This window comes from Abrus precatorius, unplaced genomic scaffold (assembly GCF_003935025.1).
Source record: "Abrus precatorius isolate BTA unplaced genomic scaffold, Abrus_2018 Scaffold7, whole genome shotgun sequence".
Lineage (NCBI taxonomy): Eukaryota > Viridiplantae > Streptophyta > Magnoliopsida > Fabales > Fabaceae > Abrus > Abrus precatorius.
Window position 1 is genome coordinate 1,635,977 of NW_020874417.1, and position 26,273 is coordinate 1,662,249.

The window sequence follows — 26,273 nt, forward strand, 5'->3', positions numbered from 1 at the left end:
TTATGAATTGGTTAAATATTTAAGTGAATACTAATAAAACAAATTAAAGTGACAAGCAACATGAGATAGAGGACGTATTACATGGAGGTATTGAAAACTAGGAATTCTATCCACTTGCGAGAATCTGCAACGTGCCGTAGCTCGAATATAATCCTACGATTTGATCCCTCCAAGAAAAAAAGCAAGTCATTCTTATTAGAGTTCAAAAGCAAAGCACTCCAAATGAGTGATCTAAAATATAGTTTTACTCCTTTATTCTCATCCCAAAGATTTCCTACTTTTCCACTCATAAATATTCCCTTTCTTTTTCATCATTAATGAACGTTTCTTACCATCCTTTCCAAAGACAAGGATATATTCCAAACAGTAAACAGTTCCACCATCAATTTCCTCTGAACAGCTCTTAAAGACCCTTTTCTCATTTTTGTTTTATACATGCCGTGCAACAAGCAAACTAAAGTGACCTTGGGGTCAAATTAGTGCATATTTGAATTCAATTTGAAAAATAAAGAATTCTAATTATATCTTCTTCAGATTTATGTTTACAGATTTTTCAACATGTTTTTAAACACTTACTTATTGACCTTGACGCAATTCAACAAGCAGAAACGTAAACAATAACACCTACTTATCCTGTATCAAGTGCATACGTACGTTAAAGACTGGGGAGTATAAGCTCAAAGTTCCTGGTAGGAATTACAAGGTTGTTTCGCTCACAGGTATTATACAAGTCTAAAAAGAAATCCATGGACAAGTTATATCATATATATCAGAACAGTCAACAAAAAGTAGAAAACATCCTATAATAAAACTTTACAATAGTTCGGAGTAATTAGTAAGATGAAAATTGTTCTGATAATAGATATTTACAGTTTAGATGCCAAAAGAATCAATGAGTAAATCATCTTGATATTTCTATTGAAGCAATGGTTTCAGAATCTCTGACTGACAAAGCCTGTGAAAATGACTAATGAAAGGGTACGTTTATCATACAATCAGCATTGACCAAATTGTTACCCTTGGATTCTTAAGGCACAATTCCTCATTCGATGTGACTTTATTTAGTTGGGCTTTCACGTATGCTCCGTACTCAATGACGGAAAGTTTTAACAACTTTCTCTATTTGTCGCCGGCAAAGAGGACAATTGGTCAAGTGTGAAGAGCAAGCTGTACAGCAGCACATATGCCCACACCTGAAAATATAACGTAGACCTTAGAGGCTTTTAATTAGAATGTGAAATTAAATAGAGAACTAAACTTCAGGGACTTTGAACATCTAAGTCTGGGTGGTTGTAGCAGGCATATGTATAGATAGTGTGTACAATACAATTAACAAACCGACCTGGACCTAGTTGAGGGTAGTTTTGGTGGGTTGAGGTTAGGGTAAAACATATAGTACAAATAACAAAGAACTTTAACTCAGTTCACCAATGGAATAGAAGGCTAACTCAAGGGAAATGTTTCCTGCAATGTCAGATTTCTTTTGCCTGTAAAACATAGTCTGAATTTAATATTAAATATAGCTCACAGACGTATTTCTGGCCACATAACAGAATAATTTATGATGAACAAGCATTTTCATTCTTTATGTCTGATAATAGTTAACAAAGATCACAAGGACAAAAATGACAGATATTTTTAAAAAATAACAAAATTGGAAAAGGTAAAGCTGAGATTTGCATATATGGAAGTATGCTTGTCACTCTCAATGCTACAGCTTGTTATAATAGAAAGTTGTTGTACCCAGAGAAACATATAAATATAATATACCAAGCATTGGCTTTAGAACATTTTGTGTAAAACAAGAAAGTGGATGAGAGTGATAGCTTACGGAACAAAAACAGCATTATATTCCTGCTCAAGGCATATTACGCAAATATCTGGCATTAACCCATCCTTTTTAGCACCATCTGATAAGCTGTCGGCCTTTTCACCTGATAAAGAATCACAAATTTATGATACCTACTGAAACAGCAATTGCAAAAGCAAATATCATAGACCCATATAAATTTACCTTCATTATCTTGTCCCGACCTTTTCGCAGCCGCAGCAAGAACCCTGAATAATATTGTTCAGAATGACTAAATTTAAAAAAAATAAAAAATAGTGGTGCATGGGAATGTTGGATAGAGTAGTTTTGTAAAGGGCATATTTTCAATTGAGCTTTAGAAGTGAACTCTTGTTCATAACAACAAAATAGCATCACTCTTTTCTGAATTAAAAAGCTTTCGATGTATTTAGTTTTCACCACTAATGAGAAGAATCAGTGATGTGTACCTTCTTTGCAGTTCACCGCGGCGCCGTCTTTCCAATACGTAGCGAATAGCATGCTTGGCAATTATATAAGCACCAAACACTGTCAAGCCCACAGAAGCATACTTATACCACCTAATAAGAAATTTCAGTCAATAAAAAATCTGCTAAACCAAAACACACAACATGCATCTACATGTTTGTAAAATAACCTTGCCCATTTCCCGAGATTTGCAATGAGTTGATCAATTGTTTTGGGTGAGACATAAAATGGTCCTTTGTGGGGTCGCTGGACTCGAATGGTCCCAACATCATCTTTAGCAGCCTGATCATACAGTTTAATTATTATTTTTAAAAAAAGATAGGTTGCAAAAGTAAAGGACTAAAATTTAATCAACACGAAAATGGCAGTGGAGTTGACAAATTGAACATAAAGGACGACCTCGTTTAAAAATAGAAATTGCTTTCCATTTTTCTTGGGAACATAGTTTTTTATTCTAATATCATAAGCTGTAATGCATTTGATTTTGTGAGAGACAACAGTGACTATGACCAGAGTTTTATAACTTGTAACACAGAGTTCATCTCACTTAAAATGTATCAAATCTAAAATTTACACCACGAGAATTCAAGTCATCAGATCAATATCACTTGTAGCACTGGAAGTATTGCTTCTGTCATATTATGTATCATTACCAATCTACTCTGCAACATTGGTAATTCCAATTAAAGTAAAGTTCTTTAGCGTACACCTTTCTTGAGAAAGTAACTAACCATATTCTTGAAATTAATTAGATTACCTCTCCAACAACAGTCAAGGAAGTTCCAATTGGAAGTACCCGTTCAATTCTCTTAACTCCAAGCATCTGAAAACATGGTTTTAGTTAAGTCAGTTTACAAAATAAGCAGCTCAGTGCTTCTATTTTCTTTTTTTTTTGCAGGGAGAGAGGATCAGAAGGGATGGGGTGGATAAACTTCTAACACTCCCACCTTGAGACCTTGGAGATAATCTAGTGTTCCACGTACAAGTGACCGACCTGACTCTTCAAATGCCTCACTTCCAACAGGTAATACAAAACCAGTAGCACCCCGAGCTCCAACTATGTGCACACGATCAGTCCCATCATCCTAATACATAAAAATGAAGGGACTGTGATCCTAGATATTTACTTCAAGTGAATTTGGTTTCACTCAGACAACATATATTCTATCACAATCTTTCAATTTGTTACTAGTAAGATTTGGTAGCACAAGGAGATTGGTCACTTCATAAGCATAAATGTTGACTTTAAGAAGCAGATATACCATCAGTCTGATGACCAATAATAATAATAGTAGTGAAAAAAAAAACTCCATTAGAGGAACAGAGACAAACTGCACACCAGATACCAGGGAACCTCTTTACTCATAGATAGCATCAAAGCAGAATCTTGAATCCACGAACCAGCATCGTTGTGTTTAAGAAAATGCTGCTCTGCCTAAAAATAAAATCGTAAAACAGGTACAATATTAATTGCAAAGAGCTAAAGACGAGATAAGCAACATCCCATAAAATGGAGATTATTCAAGTTTTATGTCTACATACTGTTTCTTCAACTATTACACCTCTTAAACCACTGAACTCGCAGTTGATTGGAGTTTCAGAGCTAACTCTTCCAGAAATTGTAACAACCAAGGGTAATATTTCTGCATCTAACAGTTGTGCTGCAAAGTGAAGAACCCCAAGCATGATCAGCAACCACAACAGCACAAATTCTATCACCAACTATATAGTAAAACAGTTAACTATAATACTATCTAACCCCTCTCTTCTGCACCGTAGAAATGCATATCAGTTTCTACTTTAATAACAAATATTACTAATTGGAATACATATAAAGGAGTTCAGTGTCTTATGGATTCTATCTCAAGCATACAACAATTGCGAAAAGTGAAAATGTTACCAAAGTGATGACAATAAAAGACCTTGCAACAGAAAGCTCAGCATTCAGAATGACAGGTGAATATATCATGACAATTGATTATCAGTATCACTAAACAACCCAAATAAGGTCAATCTCAGGGGCCACTAGCACTTTCCAACCAAACCTCACTGACATTTGCCTACTGGAAGCTACCCTTCAAAAACCAAACAAACTTGAAATGCATCAATACCAACTTGTATGCAATTAAGTTACCACTACCAGACCAGTACTGTAATCAAAGTGGAAAGAGAAACAGCTTATCTGTGGTTCAATCAGTTCCACTATCAATCTTTTTTGTAAATTCCATTTCAAAGATACAAATATATCCAATTATTAATCAAATCACAAGGGGGACAGCATTTGAATATTAGTGAGTAGGATCATGTACAAATACAGTCAGGAAGCATAAGAAGCACAAAACCTGTCGATAATAGAACTTGCAGTTCCGGACAAAACACATACCTAGTTCCTTCAACTGATTGACCCGGGTAACAGATTTAAGAATTTCCGCATCCCTGTGACCCAAAAAATTAAAAAAGATGAAAACTTGACACGTTGTAGAATGTCACAAACGCGATTCAAGTGGAATGAATGATTATACCTGCCACTGCTTCTGCCGAGAAGGTAAAGAGCAGCAGCACTCAAACAGCAACTAAGGCCCCCCCAAGGAATCATCTTCATCCAACACTAAGCGCTCAAAGTCATTGCTTCAATTCAAAAGGGATTTGGGTCGGGAGAGTGCTCTAGGAAAATCAATCTATGATTTGATTGTGTTTCTGTTTGTGTCGCTAAGGTTTCTTCATTTCTTCACCGCAATTAAAAAAACAATAAAGGGGGAAAACAGTGCTTGAAGAAATTAAAAAAAAAAAAAAGAAGGAGGAAAAGTGAGAGAATTTGATGCAATGAGTAAAGTGAAGGAAAGGGCAAAAGGGAAAAAGAAGATTAGCAGAAGAGGATAGTGCAGCGTAACCCTTCCAATGGGTCCTTCCTTTTCCACCCCACAAAATTAATAACATTCGCCTGCGTCCCTCAAACTCTTGTGGTCATCGTACCTAACAATAGGGTCTATATATTTCTTTTTTTTTTTCGGAGAATTATCGTTTCGGTTGCACTTATTTTGCGATGTGAAATTGTATTTATATAACTTTTTTTACAACAAATGTACCATAAAAAAATAAAAAAGACAAGAGAAAAATATGATATAATATTTGACGCAATATAAAGATAATATTATATAAATTTATTTTGTGAAAAATATAAATCTTTTTCTCACGTTTCGTGACCTTTTTTTTTAAATAATGAATTTTATGAGAAAATAAAAATAATAATCAATTTATTTCCTCGTCGGAAACTGTGTTGCAGACTTGCAGTTGCATGAGCACAGAACGTTGTAGATGGCTGTAATGTATTGTATTCTCAATAAAAGCTTAAACAAAAATCTCTATTTATCCATGCGATGAATTTTATTTAGCACAGTTTTAGATAAAACCTTTCCATGACCCAAAAAAAGATAAATACATACACCCTCCTCCTCTTTCATTTATTATTTTAAAAGATAACTTATTTCTATCTATATGTAATTTTATTTTTTATCTATTATTTCACTTAATTTTTAAATATTTTAAATAAAATAACAATTAATAGATATACAAAATTAATAACTGACAGTCAATCATAACACGTATAGTTATTTTTTAAAGTTTATATTATTGAAACATACTTTATCATTATTTTAAAGAAATAGTTTTTCTAATAAAAAATTATCAAAATTAAGAAAACTAGATGCACACAGTTTTTTTGTTTCATTCGGTAAAATTAAGCTAAAATCAACTTATAACTATTAGAAGTTGTTTGATAAAATTAGTTATACAACTAATTAAAATGCATTAAAAAATTAAAAAATTAATATCACTTCATGTGAAATTATTTAAGGATAAAACTTGAAAAAATTTTAAAAGCTAACTTCTAATAAATTGAATACTAATTTTTCCATAACTAAAAGTTATATGCTTTCTTAATTTTTTATTTATCAAATAGCTTTATTAAATTATTGACAAAAATAATTATATCTTCTAAATAAGTTATAAATTCGTATTGTCAAGCACACTCTTTTTGTTAGTATTTTATAGCGTTTGACATGCGTCTTAAAACAAGGTAACAAAAGATATGAATTCCATGTTATAATTAGAGTATTTTACAAAAAACAAAAAAACAAAAACCAAAACAAAAAAAACATAAAGTTAAAACAAGGACCCTAACTTGTTTCAATTCCAATGACTCCTGTTGCTCTCAGAAACTCTAGGTTACTGCCACTAAAAGACCAAAGCACTGCTCTTAGATTATGCTATATACGAAGAACATTAGTGGCACTAGCATTACAGCTTACCTTAATGCAGCTAACTGACGTTCATATTTTTTTTTTTTCTCTTTCAGGGTAAATCACAAAATATTGCTTATTCAGTTTATCAGTCTATAACTTGTGTTCCTGCACTTTAACTATAAACACGACAATTATGATTCTGACAGAATATGAAAGCGAGAGCTGAAATCTCTTGGCATTGATAATCCATGCAAGGATATGCATCCTTTGGTTGCAATTGCAACTGATATCCAGCTTATGTAGAAACTAAAGAGGGGGAACCTGATAATTTCACCAACACGGTCAGTTTATCCATCTCATTGCAAAATTTTACGCAACACTTTACAATTTGTCTTGCTGCTATAAATGCAAGCAAACGAATATGTTGCTTGCTTGGATTATAGAAACAAGGTACTGACCATACCGTAAGTACATCAGCCAAGCACCGAGCAAGCCAAACGGCCACAATTTTGTGCTTGTGAGATCAAGTAAAGGTTCAATTGCTTTGAAACCAAGATTTTTTTTGCTATCACTTCCCCAAAATCCATGGACATGGACATCCAACAGATCAGGTATAACAGTTGGTCCAATGTTCACGCCTGCGGCACTTACAGCTTTACAAACTGACATGATCATGTCCTAGGAGATAGTATTCAAGCTAGCCTTAGTATTGCCACTGCTAGCAATGCCGCGGCTCTAAAGTAAACTTCTCTCAGGCTCTTATCCACCTTTTGAATCATTTCCTCATCTTTCAGTCCTAGCTTTCCTGTATTCTTGTTTATGCTGACAATTGTATCCCCTAGCTTGTTAACTGCCCAAGAAAGCCAAACCAACCCAAATCCGAACCCTGTGTTGAAGAGCTTAAATGCACAGAAAGGAACCCTTCCACAAGCTAGCTTACAGATCACGGATAGCAGGACAGCAAGACCAGTACCGGCAATGCCCACTGAAAATTGTGTCAGGAGCTGAGGAAGTTCAGGACCAGATTTCTTCAATGACAGAATTGCTGTTTTCCTGTGTTTTCTCTTGTCAACCATTAAGGACAGAAGGCTCTCACATGCATGCAAGTAGTTTTTCTTGTAGAGATCCCTCTCTCTGGCTACTTTCTTGTTCTTTTTTTGTGATGGCTTGACTTTGACTTTCTCAGGACTGTTACGCAAGAAAAAAGAATCAATATATTTCTTGAGCAAGAAATTAATGTGGCCATTGCCATACTTAGTAGATTAGAGCATTACACTATCCACAACCATGGAGAGAAACAGTCAACATAACAAAAGCTAAAATGCAGCCTAACAATTGATCTTGCTTCCTCTATATCATGATAAAGAAAAATTACATGTACATACAATATGGCATTAAAAGAAACTTTAGTAGATAATCCTTCCTAAACATGGAGGAAACAGAAATGCATAACAGTGGAATTTAACACATTATTAGAATAGATGAAAACCCCCCATACCAATTAACGCTTGTATAGGAAAGCATATTATGCTTATCCCAAAATCAGGAGAGGCCAAATTGTAAGGGAAAGTATACTTTGCATACCTCCTCACAGGAACAGTCAATGTCGATCGAATATCCAATGTGGAGGAATGATTTCCAGCTTCTACTTTATTGATATTCATCCTGTCCACATAGATTTTCAACAAAAATCAGTTGCTTGATAACAAAAAATAGACTGTTAAATATGAGGACTCAAAGGTATAAATAATATCTATTACTGAAGTATAATAGCAACATCAAGAATTTATTGAAAAATCAGTTGAAATAAGGAATCACTATGCATAAACAAATAAAGCAATTGAATGCAATAACAATAGAGTGAACAATGTTAAGGCTTTTACCATGCAGATTGCAAAAACTACAATATCTGACAATACATGGAGAAGAAGCATATGAATACATATATTGGCAAAGCCTTTAAATTTGACGTTGAAAATCTAATTAAATGTGATATTAACTCAGAGATTAAAAGTCTTTTAAAAAATGCTGATTATCCTGTTATACTATGAAAATATAATTTTAAGTAACCTGAACAGTTAGAATGTCATGAGACAAATTGAAGCTTAAACAGGTCCACGTATTTATATTTATACCTACTGAAGTGGGGAACAAGCATAGACTGTTTTTCAGCCTTCCGCACATGTTCTGATAAATATGACTCAGCAACTACAGAAATAAGATCTTTCATCTCAATTGCGGTACCCATAAATGTCACTTGACCATCTGGATGAACTTTAATCTTTGAACTAAGGGCTGAATCTTGAAAAATATCTACCAAAGGCTTTGGGATGTAGAATTTGCTTTTTGGGATAAAAGGTGCCAAAGGTTGTTGAGGTTCATCAATGCCTGACAATTGCAAATCCATCAAATCAGACAAGGACATATGTACTCCACCTATCCCTGTTTCAGCAATCTCAGACATGATATACTGCAAATTTTTATCATGCTCAGTGCATTTTTCAACTATGCCAAAGCCGAAAAGTACTGTGCTTGAACAAGTTGCTGCAACCAAGGATAACTGAAATTTCTTAGTAAGACACATAAAATAAACACAACAGATTTACGGCATAAATTATCTTAAACATTCATCACAGAAGTAATTGCAGCATCAATAATCAAATCTACCATCTGCCCTCCAATTACTTACATCACTGTAGCAATTAGCAATGCATCATACCTGAGAGAGAATCAACCTTCATCAGTTAGGTATTACCATAATCTTTTGGTCATTGAATTTAACATTTCACCACTAAAGTAGTAAGTGAAAGAAAGAGGCATAATCAATACACAAGAGACACACACAAGCTGTCCATAATGGCATAAGTTGAGAGGCACCATGCATAATGACAAAATTATTATATCCAGGTGAATGATCGATGTGGATGGATTCCACTCCTCCCTTGACTAGTAGTCTTGCTTGATGGTCATCTCTTCCCAAGGTGGAGGGAAAAAAGTCCTTGTAGGTAATCCTCTACATGGGCCTCTGCTTGCCACTCTTGGATATCAAGCATGTCATTGGCGCCTTGATTGGTAACTTGGAATAAATGGTCCTTACTCCCATAGTGCTTCTAGTAAAGAGAAAAGAAAAACTAACACCGTTCAACCTACAGCAAAGTACCACACTATAGGCTTACATCCACTGACACAAAATACAGAGAAAATTCACTACAATCAATGAAGATTACAAGTAGTCTTCTCTCAACTCTCAAACCATAATCTCAATACATCCAAATTCCCACAGTTGCTAAGATTTAGTACAGTCTATGATCTAACTACTGATTACAAATTTACGATATATATATATATATATATATATATATATAGGTCCATACTGCACGGAGTGCCTCAAAACTTCATTGTCCGCTTGCACAGCATTTTCAGCAGGTTCACGCATTGGCCCAAGATACCCATACATAAATATAAGCCACTTTACAACAAAACTGAGAGTGTATATGCTGGATTATTAGTTATTACATCACCGAATAAAACTTAAGTGGTGTACCTAGGAGCTAACCAAATCAGAAAAAAGTAAACAATCACATAACATTGTAGAAAGAGTTAACCATCAAATAGCTGGATCAAAAACACAACTCAGTAAGCTGCCTGCACACCTTGAACATCAATAAACAAGGGCCCTTGACTTTGAGCTGACAAGTTCACGTTGACAATCTGATTAGAATTGAGCCACTCTTTTTCGGACTTGCTCAACTCCTCAAATGGATTTGGCCTAAAACATGACCGATATCTGATCATTTCTGGTTTAGGTTCAAAAGGCAACAATGGTTGACAACCCTGTCTTACACATAAATTCAAGAAAAAAGAAAAAGTTAGGCCATTATAAAATGACATACATATGAGACAACCTTGATTTCAGAATTTTAACAAAACATTAACTGTTACATACTCACACACATTCGTCCAACTTCAAATTACTCAGTCAAACAACCATAACCATACGCAACTACCTTGATTTCAGAACTTTAATGACACATTAATTATGAAAGAAAATGTCACAAAGTCAATTCCAAAATACAAATATGCTCTATGTTACGCTCCAGTTTTAGGGGGAACCAAACCAATCCATTAATACTAAACCATATTGTTACCTTGGTAATGCTGCAACCGAGCATGGCCAGCTCTTGCTGCATAACAATCCCTGGAGGGCATCCATGAGAAGCCATCAAACACAGTTTCTGCAGCATTCTTTTCGTTTTCTGAGAAACGAGGTTTCGGAAACTAAAATTCCCTCCTTTTGTGGCTCTGTCACGCCCCCATCCACTTATCCCTCCCCGGACCTCAAATCCCTAAGATTTTGCACGATCCGAATCTTTGGGTGGTAACCAAAATTTTAAAAGATAAAAATTAAAATTGGTTTTATGTGATCCATTTGTTAAGTAACCAGAAAATTCCGAACGGCACGGAGTGATAATAACAAAATCCAGGTTGGAGTCCCGTAAAGGACAAGAAAGTGGTTGTTCTCTTCTTCACCTTGGACTTGCTCGGTGGCTTGTTACTGTGTGCCCGGTCGCACCTACACTATCATTCCTAATTCATCTCGACCGTTCATTCTTTTCTCTTACACATCTGGAACGTTAATTACGAGTTAATTTTGAGTTATGAAATGTGCGAGGTCTACGTGTCATGATCCTGGCTGCGCCATTCGTTTCCTGAAAAATCTGTCCTATTGATATTTTGATCGGTTAACGGTGTGTTTCGACGATCAATGAAAATGAGAAAAATAAATAAAATAATGTATTTTTTAATGATAAAAAATAATTAAATAATTGTTATACTTATTAGAATAAATAAAAAATCACTTTTTAATAAATTATTTCGATAGTGATAAAAAATTATTCTAATAAAAAAATAAACTTTTCTTTATGATATTTTTTTTGCAACGTAAATATTTTTAAGCTTTTTTAAATAAATAGAAATAATTTAATAAATAAAACCATGCCCCTCCCTCTCTCCTACTTTATCCTAATTTTAGACAAAAAAAATTGTTTTTAGAGTACATTTTTTTCAGTTGATACCTTAATAGATGTTTCATTTTTAAATAAGTAAAAATTTTAACTATTAAATAAAAACTTAGATTTTATTAAAATCAATAAAAATATAAAATATATGAACTATTAAATTTAAAATTATGGGAAAAATAATTAAAATTAAGATGTATTGCTTATATTGATGTGATATAACAAAAATTAAAAGTTAAATTTCAAATTATGATTAGTTAAGATAACGAAAAATTTAAAATTCAATTTATTTGAAAAAGAAACATCCTTATCTTAGTATTTGTTAAATAAATTAATTAAATAACATAATTACCTTATTAGTCCTGTGAAAAAATGAGTAAACCCTAATTATCTTAGTATCTGCACAAGGATATTTGTAGAGTTTCAATCGTTTGTATAATTGTTACCTGGACTAGTTTTTTTTAATATGCTTGTAATATTTCTAATATAAATTTATTTTTAAAAATATTAATCTTACAATGTCGAAGAAATCCCTAATTAAACGATAATAACAAATAATTTTTAAATTTGAATAATAACAAACTAGAAAAATAAGAGGGTTGTTAGATCAAATTAAAAAGTGTTAGCTAAAATAAAGGTTAAAGATATTTTGTTTTCAAATAAGTATCTGTGCATTTTAAAATCAATAGATAACAATAAATAAATAAATCAGTAGTAGTCGTTAACAATATAGATAATGAGATAAATTAATAAAAAGAAAATTAAACAAATCCAATTATCAAAAAAATAATATATAAAGAAAGAGAAATAGATTCAATCACAATGTAAACGCACTTGTCCCGTAAAGTTTTATCAAACCGGGGTTTTATTGGTGTTTACATCAACAACAAATTAGGAAAGATTGTAGCATCATTTTTTTATTTTTTTATTTATTTGTATATAAAAAAAGCACACCACAGAATAACACTATAGTCAAGTTAATAATTACTAAAAGGCGTTAAAAAAGAAATAACAAAAAAAAAAAAAAATCAAAAGTGAAGTCACGCTTTAAGCGCGTAAAAACATATAAACACTACAATCAAAATGACAGGAGAATTATTAGAGATTTTGAGAAGGAAAAAAGAAAAAAGAAAAAAGAACGTTCCTATCAAGTCAACACATGAAGATCATTAGTCTACATATCATACGTTAACATAGGAAAACTTACGAATAATTTTACACGAAAATTGCAACAAAAAGAAACGGACTAATTAAATTGCCATTGACAAAAATAGACAAATAATAAAAAAATAATACTTTTTGTTAATTACATAAATATTATTAAATTAAAATAGTTTTTAAAGCGCTAAATAAAAATATATTACATAATTTATTTAACCATGGTTTAACAACCGGGCTTAAAAGAAACTTTATAAGAACGTGTTTTTTATTTTCTAATGGGGTAATTGAGGCGCCGCCAAACCTGACTAAAATTTACAGCTTCACTCACCGCCGTCGGAGTCGTAACTTCTTTGAGGCACTGAGCTTTGCTTCTGAGATTTTATGCACACGTGTCATCAAAGCAAAGCGAGTTGGCCAATGACTTAGCTGAAAACCACGCGCAGGCGCGTCACAGCTAAATTAATTTCCATTTTTGCTGTCGGAAGTTAAACATTTAAAAAGCCATTAAAAGTTATCGTCATTGCCATTCATAATTTCTCTTTCATTCTCTCTCTCTCTCTCTCTCTCTCTCTCTCTCTCTCTTCGTTTCTTTCTTCCCCCTTTCTCAGAATCCAAACCCTAGAAATCCGTCCTTCGCAATCTCATAAAATTCCCCAACAAAACCCTAGATTTCCTCACAGAATTCTTACTTTCCCGAGATAAAGAGTAACATCTGACCCCATTATCGTGAGTTCGCGCGCAGATCGCAGATCCTGTCAATCTCCGTCGCTTCAATTTCCTATCTCCGATCGGGTTTGGATTCTGATAAATCTCTCCGTAATTTCAAGGCATTGGTGATCTAGCTCTCGTGGCTTGCGCATGGGTAAGATTCTGCGAGAAACCTCGAGGCCATCCTCCAATTCTGCGTCGCCGTCATCGTCCTCGGCTCCGTCAACGACATCGTCGACGTCGATCACCGATACGGTGAGGGGTTCGCACCAGTTCAAGATCACGGGGTATTCTCGGTCGAAAGGGATTGGGATTGGAAAATACGTAGCCTCGGATATTTTCTCGGTGGGAGGGTACGACTGGGCGATCTATTTCTACCCTGATGGGAAGAGCGTAGAGGACAATGCTACCTACGTGTCTCTATTCATTGCGCTCGCTAGCGAGGGGACCGATGTTAGGGCTCTTTTCGAGTTGACCTTGTTGGATCAGAGTGGGAAGGAGAGGCACAAGGTGCATAGCCATTTTGAGAGGACTCTCGAGAGTGGACCTTACACGTTAAAATACCGTGGTAGCATGTGGTGAGCGTGAGCGAATTGGCTTGTCTTTTTTATTCTTTTGATTTCGCGTAATTTTTAATCTGGCTTTTATTCACTTGGCTTAGTTCCGGTCCTAATATTTTGTTGAGTGTGGTGTTTGTTTGAGAACGATTGGAGAGTCGCTTTGTTTAAATTTGGGACGATTGTTATATTCTTGTTATAGAAAACCCAATCTTTGGTATAAGTGGGAACGCGTTTTTTTCTGTTGGTTTGGCTGCATTGTTACGATTTTTTTTAGAAACTGAAAAATTGAAAATAATTTGTATAAAGCTTCATGACTGAGAAGTCCGGAATTGTTAATTTTGTTGGAAAGATAGGTCATGAGTTTAAATGTGTGTTTTCGTTGTTGTTGGAAAAAGGTGATGGAGGCAAGGGGAGGGTTCATGTTATTCGAGAGGTATCTTGTCAGAGATTTATTCTATGTCATGCAAACATGTTTCACTAAACTGAAGCTTAGTTATTAATTCTTCAGATTACATGTGGGCGGGGTTGGTTTAGAATCCTCCCCTTAAACAACATGAAGTGATCACGTTCATGGAATGAGAGCACAAGAGGTGATAAGAGCTAATCTTGTCCGCACAACCAAACATGGATGGTAAAGCTCGAAACTAGTATTGATCATTCATGTGAGATTAAGTGGTCAAAATTAGCTCTTTTCATGCTCTTGCTTGATACACTCTCAGTTTATATGTATAATATTGAAATTAACTGTTTTCCCCCTAGAATATATTTGTGAATATATGATGAGTTTACTGCATGATTTTGGTTTGGTCAAACACCTCCTTAATAAGTACATGGAACTTTTTGTGACAAGAAAGCTGAACAAAAGTCAAGAGGCTAATTGCTTGAAATTGGGTGTTTCAGGGGTTACAAGCGATTTTTTAAGAGAACAGCACTAGAGACATCAGACTACCTTAAAGACGATTGCCTTAGTGTTAATTGTAGTGTTGGTGTTGTAAAGTCACACACAGAGGGCCCTAGAATATATTCGGTCCGAATTCCACCTTCTAACATTGGTCAACAATTTGGGAAGCTACTAGAAAGTGGAAAAGGCAGTGATGTGAGCTTTGAAGTGAATGGAGAAATTTTTTCTGCTCATAAATTGGTACTAGCAGCTCGCTCTCCTGTTTTCAGGGCCCAACTTTTTGGTCCTATGAAAGATCAGAATACACAGTGTATAAAAGTAGAAGACATGGAGGCTCCAGTTTTCAAGGTTTGAATGAATGCTTTCTATCTCTGCCCTGATATATACACTGTACTGCATGATTTTTAAAGTTATTTACCTTGGTTTTCCTTTTACACCGTTGCTAAGCATATTGTTGCAGCTGACTTGATGCCCAATTGTTACTATTCTTTTCATGATAGCTTATCTTTGCTGATTTTATTCTTTTTTTTTATTTCTAATACATTATACCTTAAGAAGAATGCCCTAATTGTGTTATTTATTAATGTATATTGAAATTTATTGAATCCTGTGAAAAGCAATGCAGATAAACGAGGCAACCATTTATTTATATATATACACATTTTTTTCAAAGTTAATTTTGGGTTTGGTTTCTTGAACACCCATTGACTCCATACAGTTGACATACAATTATTACATGCAGCGTTTGTTTCTAATGACATTGTGGCATTATTTAGTTTGGCAAATAAAGCTTAACAATATGCATATGGAGTGAGCAACTTGTCTGCTGTGCTATACCATATTTCTCTATTTTGCAGGCGTTGCTTCATGTTATATACTGGGACTCACTACCTGACATGCAAGAGCTTACTGGGTTGAACTCAAAATGGGCTACGACCTTGATGGCTCAGCATCTGCTAGCAGCAGCTGATCGCTATGGCTTAGAGAGACTTAGGCTGATGTGTGAAGCAAGCCTATGTGAAGATGTCGCAATAAACACTGTTGCTACAACTCTAGCCTTGGCAGAGCAGCATCATTGTTTCCAACTGAAAGCAGTCTGTCTGAAATTCATTGCAAGGCCTGAAAATCTTAGAGGTGTGTTTTTGTTCTTTTAACTTTCATTTGTCAAAAACACTCAGCTAGAAAAGTTCCAATATTAAGGGGTAGTTGGGACATTTAAAGGGCTTGAAATCATTATGTAATTATCATTTAGAGTTAAATATGTTGCTAACTGTTATGCTTGTCATTCCGTATTAATGCCTTTCAGTTTGAACTTGAACGAAAATATGCTACACTATGATCATCTGTTGTTGCCTTTTAACAAATTTTTCCTTATTAAAAAAACTATTTATTCATGCAAATTTATAGTGACCTTAAGAATTCTCTATATAGTCTTGTTTCTTAAACTCACCTGATTAGTGATTTATAAGATGGCTTTTACCCAAATCTTTTGTTATAAATTTATATTGATTAACAACAATTGAAAATCTTTTTGTACTTTTCTATTTTTCATCCTTAACTATAATAACTGAAGAATTTTCTTCCCTTTTGTTTCTTCAGCTGTGATGCAAACTGATGGTTTTGAGTACTTGAAGGAAAGTTGCCCATCTGTTTTGACTGAGCTTTTGGAGTATGTAGCTAGATTTACTGAGCATTCGGACTTCATGTTCAAACATAGGAGTGAAGCAATACTTGATGGCAGCGACATAAATGGAAGGCGTGTGAAGCAAAGGCTATAATGTGAACCCTGATCAGTTTTCTGTACGACCCTCTGCCCTCGCCTTTGAAAATTACAGTGAGAACCATATATAGGGGGAGATTATAAGCATTTATAGGATTAGAGGCAATTTTTAATTTTCTTAGCTTCATGTCTAGCAGATGTAAATGTGGTTTGTTTTGGTACTGCTCTGTCTCGCATAGGTCTCTGTGATACGTTTTCTCGTTAAAAACATTGGTCTGCAATGAAAGTATTGATTTCTGATGTGTCATTTTCCTTCCCTTCTTTTTTCCCTTTTACATGTGTTTTTTGATATTCTACATATTCCCGTAGAGTTGATCCCGTAGAAAAAGTCTGTTCGGGTGAAATAGAGTCTCAATGCTTTTGCGTGGATATGAACGTGGCTTGCTCCTTCGGTAAATAATTTCATTTCAAGTGAACTAATGAAAATGTCTATGAAAAAATAAAATAAAAAATTGATATAATTTTTAATACAATATTTTAACTTTAATGAATTTATTTAAAGTGGAGTTATTTACCTCGTGAAATAATATTGGCAAACATTATCAATACTTTTAGGTAAACATGGAGGAATAAGATCCCTGAGAATTGTGGTTTTGACAAAATTAACATTTTAAGGGATGTCGTTAGTAAATGATATACGTGAGTGACAAACTCAACAGTCAACACTCTATGATTATTACTATCAATTTTAAGGCAAAAAAATTACCTTAAAATATAGTAGAGATTGAATTCTGCTACAGGCAATAGTTACATGAAAATTTGTTACATGTTGATGATGAATTAATCCACTTGATTGTTGGGTTAAAAACTGAAGTTTTAAATGGGAAAAAACTACGTATAATTAAAATATATACTTGAAAGATTTTGAGTTCGATTTTTTTTTTGTGGTTTTTCATTGGTATTACTAAGTCATTGTTAAGTATTATTAAAATAAGACAATTCCCACTCTTCAATTTTTACGTGCAAAAGAGTGATTATTTACCTGTAAAATTTATAATTATCTAAAAAAATGGTGAAAATAACTTGAGTTTGTTCTTTATATTTTGTTTTAAAATATAAAGAGTGAACCTTTAAATTGTTATCAAAATTATCTAACTCATGTATTTTAGTCTCTCATATTTTAAAAACCTTTTGTTTTGCCCAATTTTGTAAAACAATATTTACTTTAGTCATTTTTAGGACAAAACAACAGTAGTAAATAAGGTGAAAAATGATAAAATTAAATTACCTTTTACAAAGTTAGGGACAAGTATAAGATTTAAAAATTATAAACTAAAATATACAACTTACACATTCTTTAACACTAGTCTAGAAGTTTATTCAAAACAAAAGAGTTTTACTAACCAAAAATGTATTAAGAAATTAAAAATATGTTTTTAAAAAATGATTAAAAATCATGAAAAGAGACATATTAATATTTTAATATAAATTTTTACTTTTAATTTTTTAATCAATATTTTTAAACACTAATTAATATTTATCAAAATATAACTATAATTATACTTATTTGTCAAAATTAACGTGATTGCCAGCATATTCATGTATACATTAATATGTATTTTAAATGACATTTAGTATTTTAGTCATATTTTGAGTTGTTACATTATATATATAATTCATAACTAAAATCAATATATATATTCTAAGCACATTAATAGACGTGATAATTTATTTTTTTTTATTTTCTCTTCTTTAATTTTGTTACTTTTTCTCAACCTTGTTAGTATAATTGTACATCAATTGCGTATTTAGTGAAAACCTATACTTTATCGCTTTTAATTGAATATTTGTTTCGCATTTTAAACCGGGGGGGGGGGGGGGGTGACCTCATACACACTACAACTTAAAATGACTTATTTAATAAACAAATAAGATTGGATAATACAAATGCTTAAATATGGTTTCATAAATTGATGCAATAATCAGAATAGTATATCAAAACACCACTTAAATTTTGCATGATCTTTCGTTTAATTACTTTGGCTTTTGTAAATTTTATTATTTTTCAAAGTATAAAAATTTGACAAAGATTTTGTATTTGCACATTTGGATTATAAATAGATAATCTTTGACGAAGGACTCAGATTTTAAACCCTTTCCGACAAAACCCCGTTTCCAAGAGAACAGAGATAGCAATTGCATACTTTTGCTCTTTCAACTCTGTTTTCATTTCATTCAAATCTCTCTCACAGTGAGGATGAACCTCTTCTCTCTAACCTCGCCACTTCCCCTTTATTGTTCATCCATTCCTATAACTACGGTTCCTCTGTTTCCCTCTTATTTTTCTCCCTGCAAATGCACATCAGGCGCAGGTTAGTCATTGCCGCCACATTTTTCATGCCATGGCCCACTCGTTCGCTCTCCAAATTGATTATTTCCTTTCTTGTGTTGGGGGTTTTGCTCACAGTTTTAAGGAGATGTGTCAACGAGGAGAAGGAAGAGGAGCTTCTAGAAGGGATGCCAAAGGAGTACTATGATGATGTATGTATGCACCTTTCTCGACTGAATCGTCATTGTTTATTCTTCACTATTTTACAACCTGAACTGAAGGCCCTTCTAGATATTTTTGCCATTTTCAAGTATTCTCTTTTATAGAGGAGTTTCCCTATCTTAAGGTGCCTTTGATAAATAGTTTAATTAAGTATTTATTCGGCAAGTCCTCATCACATATATCATAATTCTGATTACAAAACTTATTCGAATAAGCTAAAAAAACACTTGTTTTGCTAAGTTACACTAAGATGCTTATAGAATAGAATTAATTAAAAATAATTCACGAGAGTTAAAAGTTATTTTAATAAGTTCCTCGTAGTTAAAAAGTTAATTAAATTCTTATTCATTAAGTTATTTTTAAATGACGATTGATGTTATAAATTTAATCATGGAACTTATTAGGATAAGTTCAAAACATCTTATTTTGATAAGTTATATCAACAAGCTAATTGTGATGAGCTAAAAAGAGTTTACGAGAGTCATAAAGTATTTCCGTAAGCTGTTTATATGCTCTTCCAAACAGGTCAAAAAGTTATTTTCATAAGCTCTTTCGAATATCGCCCTAATACTATCTGAGTATTTATTTTTGCTGTGAGCTTCCTCCTATTTCTTATTCAATTGTCTTTGTATTCCCTGCTTGATTAAATCTTTGAAGGAAAAATGATGTTACTTCATTCAAATTTCAGTTCTTGTTTTGCTGGTCAATTAGGCTGTGCTTCTACTAACAGCCATGGCAATGGCAGAGTATGTTTAGGGAAAATATATCATCTTATCTTTAATGCCTGTCCTGATTCTGATTTTTCAAGTTTGTTTTCTGTTTGATAACTATCATGTCAAAATGATGAGTAGATGGTTTTCTTCTTGATTGTGGAATATCAACCATAAAAAGCATTGTTTTGTGATTTGAGTGTGTATCTTGGTTTGCATGTATGTTATGTTGTAAATTAAAATTGGTGGAAAGTTTTATTTGGGTAGATTTCATTAACCTTCTCTAGGATAGGAATGGCAAGCCCGACAACGTGAAAAGACCAAGGAGTTGCATCGAAGGCGTAAACAAGAAGAAGAGGAAGAAGAAAGAAGGACTGAAGAGTATCGTGAAATTGGCATGCGGCTGAAAGAATACCCAGAAGAAGATGTCATAGAAGCAAGGAAATTAGTTTCAAGCTTTATCACGGCTGCTGAAGAAGTTGAAGAGGTAATTCTTGGTGAAGTAATATACTGATTGTCATGCAGATAAAAAATGCCATCATGAACAAGTTTATTTTCAATTTATAAATTTACAATGGATTGCATCTGAGTTCCTCATAAAAATAATCATGCATGTTGTACAATGGATAAATGTTTAGGGCTTATCTTGATAAAATGTTGGGTTACCAAGCTGAAGCTTGGGGTGTTTTTTCTTGACCATATAGGGATCATCTGGTGAACATCAAGAACCTAATAGTACTGCAATTGACATCCTGGGTCACTAACTAACTATATAATGGAATTCAAATGAGAATTGACTTTGCAAACTTAAAACTGACGATCACATAGTTGTTTATAACACAGTGAATCTGATACCTGGACTGGTAAATTTGACATGTTTGAAAAAAATATGCATTTTTTTTTGTAAAAGAAGCTAATAAAAAAGAAAAAGGTTACAAGTGTTGCCTTATCTAAGAATATGATGAAAGGAAACTGACCAATTTCTAGAAGGAAGTTTTTGAATGCTGAAGGAAATTGTGGTGTAGTTCACATTATTAGAGAAAAAAAAAGATCTAATGAAAATCAAGGCAAAAAAGAAAGGAAAGTAATGGTCCACATCACAATTGCCTTCTTAACATGTTATTGCATAAATTTTACATATCATTCAATTATATCCAGTTTATAGTGATTCATTAATAACTCGTGCATCATTTATGCAGTTAACAAAGAAAATAGTAATATTGTAAAGAAAATGTTATAATTCCAGATGGTATAAGCCTTTTTACACCCACATGAATATCATTTAATAGATATTCAGAGATATTGACTGACCTTTTCTCTGATAGAGAATTGAGGAAGCTGCTGAGAAAGGAGAACTTACCGAACTTGTTTTAATGGTCATATGGAATCGCCTTGATCTTGCTCGGCGTGATGTAAGTTGGCATTTTAGAGTATGAAATATTTTAGTTATATATTTCAATTAACTTGTGCACAGGGTTTCGTTTTGTGATGAAAAGAGTAGCATATGTTTCTAAAAGAACTCTGTGTAATTTCTTTTCATCCTCTGGCTCTCGCTATCTTGTTTTATTCATTATCTTGGCATCTCTTTACAGGAAGAAAAGGATGCTATTAGAAGCCTGGATCTGTTATACAGAAGGGTTGAGGTAATAACTGTCCCTTTTTTTTTGGGACTAAGACTGTATAGCTGTTCTTTTAATTGAAAAACTTACCTCTCCCCCCTCCAATCCATATTTCCACTCACACACTTCTAATATGACAGACCTAGTTTGATATTTGCTGGAATTTGATGTCTTAAGGGCCTAAAAGTAAACTTGTCAAAATTAACTGGTGTTTTGGTGATTTATTAAAGTGCTTACAGCAGAACAAGGAAAACTGCTGTTAGAGAGAAGCAAGAATCAGTGCTTCTTCTCTTGGGAACTAAAAGCATATGCAAATAAATTTAAATTTAGACTAAATTTTTTTCCTTTAAATAGAACTTTTGATGCAACCACAATTTAAAAATAATAATATTCTTTCTCAGTAAGGCCAATGGGTTCCAGTACTACAAACCTCCCCAGTTGACTTTGGTGGTTGCATTTTCCTGTGGTCATGGCAGAGAAGTTTTGCATTGAATGATTTATTCAAATCTTCCTTAGTTTTCTGCAGTGGCCATTCTTCTGTTGTGTGCGCCACCATTAAGAACCTGGGGGTTATCAGGTTATTCTAATAAGTTATGTGTTTCTTTAACAATCTTTGTTGAATTTAATCCTAAAGAATATGATTTTATTTGTGTTCCATTCTTTAAAATACCTTGGATATTATTGACCTTTTCCTTCCCTAATCTGAATTTGCACTAACTTATTACTCCTTTTCATTTTTTTCCTGTTCTTTATTGTAGACTGAAATCTTGAAACAAGAGGCTACCCCTGCTATGCGATTGCTCAATGATCTTTTGATTATGTATGATGGCTTTGATTTTGAAGAATGGCTAAAGAAATGTAAAAAGGTCATGATTGATACATTTCCACGGGAAGATCCATTTAGTATTCTTGTTCCACCTGGTTTCGAGTCATTTGACATAGATAAGGTAAGCTGCACCTATAGGTTACAAGGCTTAAACTTTAGTCAAGTGATGTCTAGTAGTTCCTTTTAAGTGCCCCTCTCTCTCGTGATAATAACTGAAGCTTTAGTTCAGAATAATTATATGATTGAGGTAGATTGTAAGATATAGTTGGAAATATCAATACCAATTAGAGTTTGAACAAATATATATATATATATAAATAACCAAAAGTTTACTTCACCACGTTAAAAATAGGTAGTTTACTATTCAATTGATAAATGTTCACAGTAATGATTGAAATTAATCATTGATATAAATTGGTTAAGCTTAACACAAATTTATTTGTTTATGCATTGGTCAAAACTAAAAGTTAGATGGTATATATTCCGTTTTAACTAAGATTTTTGTATGCTAGAAATCACCTCTGGTTGTACCTCCTGATAAATTTTTGTTTTCAATCTTGGCTGATCTGATGTCAGCATCATGGACCATTGCGACCATCAGTAGAAGTCGATGATAGTCTTTTGAGGGTGGACTTTGTAAGGGAGGTGGATGCATTGCTGCAAGAGGTTCGTTCTGAACAGAGTGAAATGCAGGATGAACCAGGGTTTGATCCTGAATCCGTTGCAAATAGATTGAAACTACAGGAGAAGCAGCAAACAATACGCCAAGTAGAAGCTCTGCTAGATTTAGCCATTGGTTTGAAATGTTAAGGCTTTGGTAAGGATTTGGCCTGGCTTGCATTTTGATTCATGTTGGTTGAGTAATCTGACAGTTTATATACGTGAATAGGAATTAGTATGCACTGCATTTGAAATCCAATTAGCTTCATCTTGTGGTATCTATTTCCCTTCTAAAGGACGTAAAATTACAGTACCAAGCAGAAAAAAAAAACCGGGCCATAATGTAGACATTGCAATTTTGGGTGATCCTGTATTTTTAGAGGTTCAAGTGTGTTAGAAATTTAGGGGTTGTTTGGTTTAAGAAAATATTTCTTTTTCACTTTTAATTATAAAATTACGTTTTTGGTTTTATTCTTTTTTCTATTTTGAAAGATTTGTGCAAGAAACAGGTGTTAACTAAATGTACATTTGGCGATCCTGTACTTGATAAATCAAAGACTGAATATGAACAATAGAACATAAAATTTTAACAAATCACCTCTGTGGTGTCACTCTAGTAAATGCTATGGTTTGATGATAACCATGAGTGGTGTGGTAATGAGCTATAATTACTGCATTTATACGTTCGTGAATTCTATCCTTGGTCAGAAAATAAAGTGAGGGAGGAGGTTGGAATAGCCCTGCATTAAATAATGCCAAAATAATATGATGATAACTATAAGGAGGTTGGACTGCATTTATACCTTCTATCATAATTATAAAATAATAACGTGTTAATCAAACAATATATTAATTCAAAAAATTTAATTGATTATTTTAATTTACTGATTACGATCATATGCCCTAAACCTATGAAAAGTATATTAAAGTTAGCATATATATATATATATATATATAATATTATTAATTAAAAAATTTCATAGAGTACTGTTGCAAAAAAATAATTGATTAAACTATGATTTAATTTAATTGATTGATTCGATTTATGAAATTTATTGATTAATTATAATAAAATATGACAAATTTAGTGTAATGATATGTTTTTATTATTAAAAAATTATAAAAATAAAAGTTAATCTGTTAACATTGTTTATAAATAATGCAATAAATCTTAATAAATCAATGAATTAATTAATTCAAATGATTTAATTTATTTGTTCAATTTAAAATTTCATTGATTCATTGCCATGAAATATCTCAAACTTACGTAATTGTATATATTCTTATTAGTTATTAAAAACAATTGCAAAATATAAAAAAAGTGAAAATTTGTTTTGACTTTAAAGCTGTCATTCTGTATGATTTTGACAATAAAACTTTTATACATAATTATATTGTTGAAATTTATAATTTTTATAATCTTAAAATAAAAAATAATCTTATTCAATGTGTCATGCATATATAACACATTCAGTACTTGCTGATGTTTGTTAAATTTTGAGCTTTCAAACAAATTTTGTAGTGAGTACAAATTAATTTTTAAGACAAGTGAAAATTTTGTAACTATTTTGTTTGGTAAAATTGGTAATGGGTATAAGATGTATAAAACTCTTAAAATTTTTTTTATTTATATTAAAAATAAATTTATTTTGTTATTTAAACAACTTCATTTTTATTTTTATAAAAGGTCAATTATTTCTAACATCAGTTTTAAAATGAAAATTAACTAAAATCTAAATAAAGCCAACATGTCTTTCATTGGCGTAAACGTCCGATTGAGAGTTGAAAATGAAAAGATGAGGATTTCAATCCTCTATACTTACTTTGGCCTCATTCATTTAATTTATTTTATTATACAGTAAATTAAAATCATAAACTAAATTTGATAAACTTCAAGGGTTAAATTTACAATTGGGCACACTGCAGTTTCTTTTAAAACTGTAGAGATCCGTATCCAGGATCAGATTCCAATTGATTTAATTTTGAAAAAATATGTATGCATGAATTTTATTCAAATTTAAATGAATTTTTATTTTATATAAAATAAATATCCAATGATCTAAATGAATAAATGCAATGTAAAATCAAGCACGATTTTGTTTTCTTTTAAAACGGTAGAAATCCATATCCAAGATATTTCAATTGATTTGATTTTGAAAACTTCTCGACTTGGATGTATGCATGAAGGTTTCATTATCTTACTAAAACAATAAACAAATAATAATTTATTTTAACAATATACTATTTATAATTTTTAACTAACATCTTAAGAAATCAATTAATAAGATAATTTATTTGATTTTGCAAAAAATATTTGTGGATAGAGAGGGATTCCTTCCGACAAACGGTGGTGGACTTGTTTTGGCATTGGCAGACTTTTTTTGAATGCTAAATTATTGAGTTATCAATTTCCTTTGATTGACGCAACTCTGCAACCTAATTATTGAGTTAACGCCAGCCAGCTCAAACGTACCTACTCAAACTTTCTACTTCTCTTAAAAAAACAATATCATATTCTTTTTTTCAAATTTTATAATTTTGTCTATTAAATATCATTCCATAACAATTTCATCAATTCAAAATTAAATCACAAATAACTATTGCCTTTTGTTATTTAATATCTGTTTTTTTATGTTTTGTTTTGTAATCTTGAATAGTCATTTTAAAACAACATTGGAACAAACTCCTTGGATTATATGTTTTTCAGACCAAAACGTAAAATTTTGACAGCTAAACAACTCTGTACGATTTAAATAGCATTTTCAATATTCTATATCACAAAGGACAAGACGTGCTTTGTTAGGTTTAGTGAAAAAACAGGGTACAGAAAAGAAAGTGTAAAAAGTAATTCTTTTACTTGTTTAGATATATTATCATGTGAGGTTTACTATTTAATCATAATGATCAGATTTGGGCGAGAAAGGGATGTGATTTTTTTAAAGTTTTTATATCTTATTGAAATTGTTTTTTAAAATAATTAAATAATTGTATAAGTGAGAAAAATAAATCATATTATTTTGTTGTTAAAATAATTTTAATGTTATTATAATTTTTAATGTAAATTAGTTTTTTTTACTCATATAGAGAAGTAAAAGGTTTTTTTTTCCATTTATTTATTTATTTATTATCTAAATAACGCATTCTTTCTATCTTTCATCTTTCATATTTTTTCTTGTTCACTCCTTTTCTTACTTATTTGTTTATTCATTTTTCTCTTCATACAAACATTGCATACATGCTTATTTTCTTCGAGAACTGATATATTCTCTCTATCTTAAAATAAGTTTGTTGACAGTGATTAA

The 26,273-nt window shown here is 32.3% G+C and overlaps 4 protein-coding genes across 11 annotated transcripts; 2 read left to right on the forward strand and 2 right to left on the reverse strand.

The window, feature by feature from the left end:
• Window positions 1-675: 675 nt before the first annotated feature.
• LOC113871228 (E3 ubiquitin-protein ligase SP1) lies at window positions 676-5,258 on the reverse strand. Of its 2 annotated transcripts, none has more exons than XM_027508181.1 (11): window positions 4,819-5,258; window positions 4,680-4,732; window positions 3,839-3,957; window positions 3,636-3,731; window positions 3,244-3,381; window positions 3,054-3,119; window positions 2,466-2,578; window positions 2,278-2,388; window positions 2,015-2,058; window positions 1,832-1,934; window positions 676-1,193 (listed from the first exon to the last, which is right to left on the reverse strand). In XM_027508181.1, the coding sequence occupies exons 1-11, from the start codon at window positions 4,896-4,898 to the stop codon at window positions 1,091-1,093; spliced, it is 1,026 nt and encodes a 341-aa protein (XP_027363982.1). In that variant the 5' UTR covers window positions 4,899-5,258; the 3' UTR covers window positions 676-1,090. The 2 variants fall into 2 exon arrangements, with proteins under 2 accessions (XP_027363982.1, XP_027363983.1); XM_027508182.1 differs by having other exon boundaries at window positions 775-1,193; window positions 1,832-1,926; window positions 2,001-2,058; window positions 4,819-5,241.
• A 1,389-nt stretch (window positions 5,259-6,647) lies between these two features.
• On the reverse strand, window positions 6,648-11,034 carry LOC113872000. 5 transcript variants are annotated; one of them, XM_027509144.1, is made up of 6 exons: window positions 10,686-10,846; window positions 10,191-10,371; window positions 9,257-9,683; window positions 8,673-9,081; window positions 8,122-8,202; window positions 6,651-7,725 (listed from the first exon to the last, which is right to left on the reverse strand). In XM_027509144.1, the coding sequence occupies exons 3-6, from the start codon at window positions 9,276-9,278 to the stop codon at window positions 7,230-7,232; spliced, it is 1,008 nt and encodes a 335-aa protein (XP_027364945.1). In that variant the 5' UTR covers window positions 9,279-9,683; window positions 10,191-10,371; window positions 10,686-10,846; the 3' UTR covers window positions 6,651-7,229. The 5 variants fall into 5 exon arrangements, with proteins under 5 accessions (XP_027364941.1, XP_027364945.1, XP_027364942.1 ...); XM_027509140.1 differs by lacking the exon at window positions 9,257-9,683 and having other exon boundaries at window positions 6,648-7,725; window positions 10,686-11,034; XM_027509141.1 differs by having other exon boundaries at window positions 8,673-9,683; window positions 10,686-10,854.
• A 2,204-nt stretch (window positions 11,035-13,238) lies between these two features.
• LOC113871063 (BTB/POZ and MATH domain-containing protein 2-like) lies at window positions 13,239-16,921 on the forward strand. 2 transcript variants are annotated; one of them, XM_027507794.1, is made up of 4 exons: window positions 13,239-14,002; window positions 14,885-15,233; window positions 15,743-16,019; window positions 16,485-16,921. In XM_027507794.1, exons 1-4 carry the CDS (start codon window positions 13,575-13,577, stop codon window positions 16,661-16,663), a joined length of 1,233 nt encoding a protein of 410 aa, XP_027363595.1. In that variant the 5' UTR covers window positions 13,239-13,574; the 3' UTR covers window positions 16,664-16,921. The 2 variants fall into 2 exon arrangements, with proteins under 2 accessions (XP_027363595.1, XP_027363596.1); XM_027507795.1 differs by lacking the exon at window positions 15,743-16,019 and having other exon boundaries at window positions 13,296-14,002; window positions 14,885-15,203; window positions 16,511-16,849.
• A 1,852-nt stretch (window positions 16,922-18,773) lies between these two features.
• Window positions 18,774-23,440, forward strand: LOC113872954 (protein PALE CRESS, chloroplastic). Of its 2 annotated transcripts, XM_027510862.1 has the most exons (8): window positions 18,774-18,977; window positions 19,073-19,146; window positions 20,159-20,353; window positions 21,192-21,278; window positions 21,459-21,509; window positions 22,244-22,432; window positions 22,888-23,153; window positions 23,220-23,430. In XM_027510862.1, exons 1-7 carry the CDS (start codon window positions 18,863-18,865, stop codon window positions 23,119-23,121), a joined length of 945 nt encoding a protein of 314 aa, XP_027366663.1. In that variant the 5' UTR covers window positions 18,774-18,862; the 3' UTR covers window positions 23,122-23,153; window positions 23,220-23,430. The 2 variants fall into 2 exon arrangements, with proteins under 2 accessions (XP_027366663.1, XP_027366662.1); XM_027510861.1 differs by having other exon boundaries at window positions 22,888-23,440.
• Window positions 23,441-26,273: the final 2,833 nt, after the last annotated feature.

What these genes read in the sequence shown, in the direction of transcription:
- LOC113871063 (XM_027507794.1), top strand. Translation starts at nt 13,575, where the DNA reads ATGGGTAAGATTCTGCGAGAAACCTCGAGGCCATCCTCCAATTCTGCG. An exon ending in AAATACCGTGGTAGCATGTG is followed by an intron (nt 14,003 to 14,884) that starts GTGAGCGTGAGC and finishes TGGGTGTTTCAG; the next exon opens with GGGTTACAAGCGATTTTTTA. An exon ending in TGGAGGCTCCAGTTTTCAAG is followed by an intron (nt 15,234 to 15,742) that starts GTTTGAATGAAT and finishes TCTATTTTGCAG; the next exon opens with GCGTTGCTTCATGTTATATA.
- LOC113871228 (XM_027508182.1), bottom strand. Translation starts at nt 4,898, where the DNA reads ATGAAGATGATTCCTTGGGGGGGCCTTAGTTGCTGTTTGAGTGCTGCT. An exon ending in GTGTAATAGTTGAAGAAACA is followed by an intron (nt 3,732 to 3,838) that starts GTATGTAGACAT and finishes TTTTATTTTTAG; the next exon opens with GCAGAGCAGCATTTTCTTAA. An exon ending in CGCGGTGAACTGCAAAGAAG is followed by an intron (nt 2,059 to 2,277) that starts GTACACATCACT and finishes AATATTATTCAG; the next exon opens with GGTTCTTGCTGCGGCTGCGA.
- LOC113872954 (XM_027510861.1), top strand. Translation starts at nt 18,863, where the DNA reads ATGAACCTCTTCTCTCTAACCTCGCCACTTCCCCTTTATTGTTCATCC. An exon ending in CTGCTGAAGAAGTTGAAGAG is followed by an intron (nt 20,354 to 21,191) that starts GTAATTCTTGGT and finishes TTTCTCTGATAG; the next exon opens with AGAATTGAGGAAGCTGCTGA. An exon ending in AGTCATTTGACATAGATAAG is followed by an intron (nt 22,433 to 22,887) that starts GTAAGCTGCACC and finishes ATCTGATGTCAG; the next exon opens with CATCATGGACCATTGCGACC.
- LOC113872000 (XM_027509140.1), bottom strand. Translation starts at nt 10,781, where the DNA reads ATGCTGCAGAAACTGTGTTTGATGGCTTCTCATGGATGCCCTCCAGGG. An exon ending in CTTGTTTATTGATGTTCAAG is followed by an intron (nt 9,082 to 10,190) that starts GTGTGCAGGCAG and finishes CCTTGGTTGCAG; the next exon opens with CAACTTGTTCAAGCACAGTA. An exon ending in TTGACTGTTCCTGTGAGGAG is followed by an intron (nt 7,726 to 8,121) that starts GTATGCAAAGTA and finishes CTTGCGTAACAG; the next exon opens with TCCTGAGAAAGTCAAAGTCA.